Source organism: Protobothrops mucrosquamatus, unplaced genomic scaffold (assembly GCF_001527695.2).
Source record: "Protobothrops mucrosquamatus isolate PMUCROS unplaced genomic scaffold, P.Mucros_1.0 scaffold1157, whole genome shotgun sequence".
NCBI lineage: Eukaryota > Metazoa > Chordata > Lepidosauria > Squamata > Viperidae > Protobothrops > Protobothrops mucrosquamatus.
Genome location: NW_015387372.1, coordinates 492509 through 500149, shown reverse-complemented (window position 1 = coordinate 500149; position 7641 = coordinate 492509). Strand labels below are relative to the sequence as shown.

At 56.5% G+C, this 7641-nt stretch overlaps 1 protein-coding gene across 1 annotated transcript; it reads right to left on the bottom strand.

Moving 5' to 3' along the window:
- Positions 1-2727: 2727 nt before the first annotated feature.
- Positions 2728-6419, bottom strand: ZFP36 (ZFP36 ring finger protein). Its single transcript, XM_015820669.1, has 2 exons — positions 6384-6419; positions 2728-3774 (listed from the first exon to the last, which is right to left on the bottom strand). Exons 1-2 carry the CDS (start codon positions 6417-6419, stop codon positions 2728-2730), a joined length of 1083 nt encoding a protein of 360 aa, XP_015676155.1.
- Positions 6420-7641: the final 1222 nt, after the last annotated feature.

The window sequence follows — 7641 nt, the reverse complement described above, 5'->3', positions numbered from 1 at the left end:
AATATATTGCGTCCAGGTTTGGTCACCACGTTACAAAAAAGATGTTGGGACTTTGGAAAAAGTGCAGAGAAGAGCAACTAAGATGATGAAAGGCCTGGAGACAAAAACATAGGAAGAGTGGCTGCAGGACTTCGGTTTGGCTAGTGACTAGTCACTAGTCTAAAGAAAATAAGAAATAGGGGAGACATGATAGCAGTATTCCAGTATTTGAGGGGCTGCCCCAAAGAAGAGGGAGTCGTTTTCTTTGAAAGCAGGACAAGAAACAATGGTTGGAAACTAATCAAGGAGATAAGCGACCTGGAATTAAGGAGAAATTTCCTGACAGTGACAACAATTAACCAGTGGAACTGTTTGCCACCAGAAATTGTGAGTGCTCCATCACTGGAGGCTTTTAAGAAAAGACTGGAAAGCCATTTGTCTGAATTGGTATAAGGTCTCCTGCTTGAGCAGGGGGCTGGACTAGAAGATTCTATTCTGTTTGATTGAAGCAGGAAATTATTTTTTAAGATTTTCTAAACAAGCATAGACACGAGCAGACAAGATTTTCTGATCCTCGGATTTATTATTAACTGAGTATTGGTTGCACCATTATCTTTTGGAGATTCAGAAAAGAAGTAGCAAAGTCTCTTTTTCCAGCAGAGAAAAAAAAAGCTAGCATTTGGAACCATTTTAAAATCGTAGCAGAATCTCATTTGCTTTGTAATTCACACACAAAAATATATAGATATTTTATATATATATATATATATTATTCTGGAATATTACAAAAAAAGATAAATACAATATAAAATTTATGAATAAATAGACTCTATAAATAGTTTGGTTTCGGTTATTGCCTTATTACAAAGTAAACATTTGAGGATTTTTAAAAACAACAACACCCACCACAAAATGACACGCAAGTGTGACCAGCATCGACATAAGCTTAGAAACAAAGGGCTTCCTTCCTCCCCAACCGGTCTCCATCAGTGCAAAATGTCTAATTTAACTGAGGTTAAAGCAACAGGAGGACACCTGTTTTCCGTGCTGTGGGTACTGGGCTTTGTGGACACTAAAAAAAAATAAACTTTCTGCCAGTATCATTCCATTTGGCATCTGGTTGGCCAGCTCCAAATCCTCCCCTACGTGGGGATGGAGGAGCAGAATTCCCAAAGACTGAATTTCACGGAACTGGAGAGTGGGATAAGAATTTCCTTGGGTGGCCGAGGAAGAAAGTACAAAGTCTGGAATTCGTCAATTTGGAATATTGGACGTCCGGTTTAGTGCAGATCTCAGCTTCCTGTGGAACAGGGATGAACAGTTGTGGCCTGACGCTGTTTTTGATCAATCCAAGATTCAGTTTAATATGAATTTCACCCCATTGGAACATGGAGGCAGGCTGGAGACGCATGTCGATCAGATTCAAATTTTCCAATAGGGAAGAATTTCACACCTGTACAGCCGGCAGAGGGATTTGGGAAGAGGCAGAAACCACCTGTTCTTGCACCAAGGGGATGCACATTTCTTGGGGTTCAGAGCACCCCAAGGGGAAAACATGACTGCCCTGCCTTTATTTCAAAAGCTCCAGAGGGCACGATAAAGGGGAATTAAAAAAAAACAAAAACTCAGCACCTCTCCTTAATTCTCAACCTATTCTTGCTGGAGGACTAGATAAGGAGAGAATATTCACAGTATAAAGCATGTTTTTTTAAAGAAAAACAAAATACATTTAACAGCCACCAGGACTTTGTCTTAAGTCTTTTTCCCCCAGCTTGATCTGGTTTCCGTGGTGTGAGATTTTTTATTTCCTCCTTACCACTGGAGGAAATTTTTTTTAAAAAAGAAATAAAGCTGCTACATACAAGTACACTTCCGTTTCTCCCTGGGGCAGTTAACCTTTGGCATAATGCTCAGGTGTTAGAACAGCGTTTCTCAATCGCCCCTCACTTGGTTGGACTTCAACTCCCAGAACTCCCCAGCCAGCTTTGGAATGCTGGGAGTTGAAGTCCAAGCATCTTCAAGTGACTAAGCTTGGAGACGCAGTTATAGAATAAAGAGCGAAGAAAAATCCTCTGCTTGAACTTCTCTGGGTTTTTCCAGGTTGGGGGGGGAGGAGAAGGCGATTCCTAAAAAGGGAACAATCTCCTGACAGTTGAATTTCTTAAAGGGAGGGGGGGGGAAGGGAACTGCCCCAAGGGGGTGAGGCTGATCCACCCCGCTGTCCCTCTCAGCTCAGCCCAGCCAGCTGTTTTGTGCAAAACCAGAGAGAAAATTAAATTGACCCCCCCCCCAGCTTGGTTTCCTGGCTCCCTGAAAGGGGATTTTTGAGACAGTTTAAAGACCCGACTATCTGACTGTCTGACACACGCTGCCATAAGGCACTCCTGGGGAGGGGGAGAGGACCTGGCCCACCTCTGCCTAACTGCTCAGTCTGGTGCCCAGGTGCAGATTCTGCTTAAGGCACTCTCTGTGGAAGGGAAACTGCAATCATCTGGAACCCCCTTGCCCAGGCCTGGTGAGGGCAAGAAGGCCGGCAGGTGGGAGGCAGGAAAAGCACTGCACCCTCCCCCCCCCTGCGAAAGAACAGGCAAGAGGAGGACTTCGAGAGCAGCCGAAGCCCTGAAAAGCGGCTGGCATCAGTTCAGGCTGGGAGGGGGAGGGCTTTGGGGTCCTCCCCCTCCAAGGGAATCCCGTCCAGAGGGCAGCCCCCTCCGTCGACGGCGAGCTTGGAACAGTCCCATCCGGGCCTCAGTCCGAGACCGAAAGCCGGTTGAAGATGGGCAGGCGGTGAGGGGTCCCCGCCGGCCCGCCGACGGGGTGCTGATCGAAGACGGGCGAGTCGGAGCCGCTGAGGCTGCTGGAGCTGCTGTAGCAGTCGGGGTCCGAGAGCGAGTTGGAGGAGGGGGTCCTGGGCAGGGCCGAGGGGGGTGTCCCGGGGGCCGCCGAGAAGTAGTCCCGGGTGCCCTGCAGCGAGCTGCCCAGGCCGGCCGACTTCCCGCAGCGGCAGGAGCAGCAGCCGCCCCCGCCGCCCCCGCCCCCGAGGAGGGTCCCGGCCAGCGAGTCCCCGAAGGGCGAGAGCAGGCCGAGCGGGTCCCCGGCCAGGTGCTCGAAGGCGGGCGACAGGAGCTCGGTGCAGGCGGGCGGGGGCGAGGCCGAGGGCGCCCGGGCGAAGGAGGCCGGGTCGGGCAGGCCGGGCAGCGGGGAGGCGCGGCGGGCACTGGGCACCCCGGAGAAGCTGACACTTTGGCGCAGGAGCTGTGGGCCGGCCCCGCCGCTGCTGAAGAGCTGCGCCTCCTCGGGCAGGTGGATGAAGTGGCAGCGGGCGCCGTAGGGACACTCGCCGTGCAGGTAGAACTTGTGGCAGAGCTCTGTCTTGTACTTGGGGTGGCGGCTGACGGAGCGCAGCTCGGCCGCGCCGTGGGCGAACTGGCACTTGGCGCCGTACTTGCAGCGGCCACTCTCGCTGAAGGTGCGGCACAGCTCCGTCTTGTAGCGGGACGACGGGGTGGGCGGGGCGCCGGCGGGCTGCTTGAGCGGGGGGAAGCCTGGCGGGGGTGGCAGCGGCGGCAGCGACAGTGCCCTGCCCTCGATCAGGCTGACCGAGCGATCCGGGCGCAACGGGGGCCGCAGCTGCTCGCCCTGGGGGCTCCAGGGGCCGCGCATGGGCCACAGCGCCGAATCCCCGCCGCCGGGCAGTGCCGGGTCAGAGGAGGTGGAGGAGCGGGCTGAGTGGCCGCAGGAGAAGGCGGAGGCGGGTGCGTCTGGCTCTTCGCTCAGCGAGAGGTTGAGCAGGTTCTGCGGGGGGAGGAAGAGGAGGAGAGGTTAGAGACCCTGCAAAAGGACCCCACTGTGGCCAGCCTTGAATGGCGCAAAAATCCGGACCGATCCCATCCACAGGCTCGGGATCTCTCCCCGGGGGAAACCGGCAAACAGCGCGCGCCACTCTTGGGCCCCCTTGGCAGCGCAGAATCTCAACCGCTGCGGGAGGAAAGCCGCCTGCTTGGGGGGGGCAGCGCCCCAACCCCCCTCTAAGCCTCAAGACCCTGAAGCTCACCAAAGCAGGGGTCCACCGGCCTCCGTCCTAAGCCAGGGGCCCCTCCCTTGGGACAGCCGGGCTTGGGACTTCCACCAGTTCTTGTCCGGTGAGCCCCCCCCCGGAAAGCCCCGGCCAGAAGGCGGCGCCAGCTGACAGGGAAGCTCAGAACGGAGCCAGTGTCGGTAGGTGACAAGCGTTGTGTGTGAGTGTGACGTCAGCGGCCTTAATATAGTCCAGGTGGGCTGGGCTGGGGTTATTTTTAAAGAGACTTGTGGCCAGCGCAGAGCTGCGGAGGGGAACAGCTGCTGGGCGGTGACTCTAAACCAGAGAGGACGGGGCAGGGGGGGGACATGGGGGCATAAAAACCTCCCCCTCCGACAGGCACCGTGTCAGGGATAGGCTGCAAACCCTTCTACGCGTCGGGAAGCCTCGCACATCAATTCACAAGACCCCAGCCGGCCCCCAAGAAACATTCTGTGCCCCTCCACTTTATGCAGCCTAAAAAAAAAAAAAATCTTTTTCCACCGTGATAAATTCGCTTTTCAACTGAAGGCCCAACTCTTCGCCCCCTCTCCAATCAAAGACACTCGGCGTTCAAAAATCCTGTTTGACAACAAAACCGACTTGCTATGTGCTTTCCCACCTTACACAAATGTGCACAGGGTGGAAAATATGTACACACACACACACACACACACACACACAGACACACATACACGGGCCATCCGAGTGACTATCGAAACCGACAACATCTTTAAGGCTACCAACTTCCTGGAGAAATCTTAAGCCTGGCTGAAAGACCTCTAAAGCCCGAAGGTTGCCTGGATTTATTTTTAAGCGGGTTTAGAAAAGCTGCCTCGGCTGCGTTTGGCCCAAGGCCGCTGTTGGTGGGGTGCGGCTCGGCTCGGCTCGAGGGAGAAGCAGCCCCACAAAAACAAGGCAAAAACACCCAGATTTGATACTGCAAGGAGGAGGAGGGAAGACTCACAACAGGGCGCAAAAGCGGGTGCGTTTTTAGAACAGGCCTGTTATTTAATTCGATTTTAAAACAAACTATTTATTTATTATCGTGGTTTTTAGTATCGCCTGTTCACCGCCCTGAGTCCCGCAAGGGAGATAGGGCGGTATATAAATTTAATAAATAAATAAATAAAAAAGCTACCCTCACGGGAAGCCCCACAGGGACCCACCGCCAGTTCTGCCTGCTTTAACCGACCCCCCCCTTCATGGACAGCCCCCCAAGTTCTCGCCCCATATCGGATCAACAGTGGGACCCCCCACTGTTTTTTCCCCAGCAGGAGATCGAAAGAGGGTCTCTGATAAAATCTGCCGGCGCTGGAATGAATACCAGATCACCGGCATCCCTGGATCCCGAAAGGGTTTCAGCAGAAAAAGCCTTTCTGCTCCCCCCCCCGCCCGAAGCCCCGAAAGATGCGAGACTGGGGAGGGGTCCTTGCTCCCCCACTACACACACACACACACAGACACACAGGAAACTGGAGAAAGTCCTTCGGGGGGGGGGGCTGCGTTTTTTCGGCCCAACGACTGAAAAAGGGGGCTCGGCGCTCGGGAGAGGCTGCGAAGTCGGTCCGCGTTCCCCCCCCCCGCCCGCCCCGCGCAGGCTGCGTCCGATCTCCCCGCGAAGCCCCGAGCCGGGGCGGGGAGAAGCCGCAGCAGCGGCAGCGACGTAATTCTTGACCTAGAAAAAAAAGCCGAGCGGAGCCAGCGCTGCGCTTCCTGTTTTTCTCCTCCCCGACTGGGGGGGGGGGGGGAGGAGGAAGCGCCTCGGCCTTGGCCCAAGGGGCTTCGGGGGGGGGGGAATTCAAGCTCCCCCCCGGCGATCCGCACGCTGTCAAAGGCCGGCAATTTCCCTCCCACCCTTTCCCGAAGACGGGGGTCGGGGACCGCCGCTCCTTCCCAGCCCTGTTCCCCACCTCTCGGGCGCCAGGACCCCCTCCCCAGCCCACAACACGGAGGACTACAAAGCCCGCGATGCTCAGCCAGCGGGGCTTCGACGGGGCTGGCTTGGCCCCCACCGGCTCCCCGCGCCCCCTCGGAAAGAAGCGCCGCTCTTTGGAGAACGCCCCGAGGGGGGGGGGTCTCAAACGGAGGCTTAAGGCGGGGTCGCCGGGAGAGGCGCGCCGGCCTGCGAGGGCTGCCCGAGGGGGGGGCTCCTCCTCCTTCCTCGGCCGACGGAGCTCCGCGTCGAGATGCCAAGCCGCGCCCATCCCCTGCCCAGGATCCGCGCAAGCGGCGTCGGGCAGGGAGCGAGCTGGCCCCGGCTGCCCGACAGCGGAGCCAGAAGCGTCGGGGCTCTCCTCCGGCGGCCGCGGGGGCGACGGGGCCCGGGAGGCGGCTGGCCTCTCACCTGGTAGAGGTTCCGGACGTCCAGAATGGAGCTCATGGTGCCGCCTAGTCGTGCTCCGCTCGCCGAAAGCAGCCCCGGACGACTGAGGCGCGGCGGCCGGGGCCCCAGATATTACCCTGGCCCCGCCCCTTCCCGGCCCCGCCCCTCTTCTGCTCCTCCTCCTCCTCCTCCTCCTCCCTCCTCCTCCTCCCTGGCGAGGGGCGGGGGTGGGGCGGCCCCGTCCTCCGCGCTGCCTCGCCCTGCCGCTGCGTGGTGGCGGTCGCTCTCCGGGACGCTTTGGCTCGCTACCTTGCCCGACCAGGGGCTGGGGGGGAAGGGCCGCCTGGGACGGTCTGAGGATTCCCGCCCCGGGTAGGGTTGCCAGGTCTGCTTCCCAAAAATAGTGGACAAGCGGGGCGGGGGTGGTGGTGGTGTTAAGTAGTAAAAAAAGCAGACTGTACAGCTTTAGATTACGTACCATTTCATCATAAAGCTTTTGAATAAAAAAAATGTCCACTATTTTGTGAAAAAAAAAATAGTGAACATAATGTGAAAAAAGTGGACTGTCCGCTCAAATAGTGGACATCTGGCAACCCTAGCCCCCGGGCAGAGGGTGGGCTAGATGACCTCTCTAATCGCCAGGAAGTGGGGAGGCTTGTGCCTGCCCCGGATGCATCCTGAGGGCCAGGGGGAGGCCAGCCTGCTGGGCAGCCTCGGACTCTTTGGGGGCTGCTGAAGGACGAGGCTGCCGAGGTCTGTCGGTTCAGCCTCCCACCAAGCAGCTTGTGTTAGTCCTCGACTTACAACCACAGATGAGCCCAAGGTATGCCAAGCAAGACCGTTTTTAAGTCAGTTATGCCCCATTTTACGACCTGCCTTGCTACCGTTGTTAAGTGAATCGCTGCAGTTCAGTTAGTCACACGGTTGTTAAGTGAATCTGCCTTCCCCCACTGACTTTGCTCGTCAGAAGGTCCCCAAAGGGGATCACGTGACCCCCTTGGGACACTGCGACCGTCATCAATACGAATCATTTGCCAAGCGTCTGAATGTTGGTCACATGACCAGGGGACGCTGCAATGTTTGTTAAGTGGGAAAAGCCGTCATAAGTCACTTTTTTCAACGTGTTTGTAAATTGGGGACCACCTGTAATGCTGGACTAGCAGTTCACCTCCCAGGTGAACTATCCAAAGCTATCCAGCATCCTGAGAGTTCCCAAACCGGGTCCCCTCTAGATATGCTGGCCCCTGGAACCCAGGGCCACATCTGGGCAGAACTAGGT

Bases quoted from the DNA above. Each gene is read 5' to 3' on its own strand.
- ZFP36 (XM_015820669.1), bottom strand. From the start codon at position 6,419: ATGAGCTCCATTCTGGACGTCCGGAACCTCTACCAG. The intron at 3,775-6,383 runs GTGAGAGGCCAG...CTCCCCCCGCAG, and splicing joins ACGTCCGGAACCTCTACCAG to AACCTGCTCAACCTCTCGCT.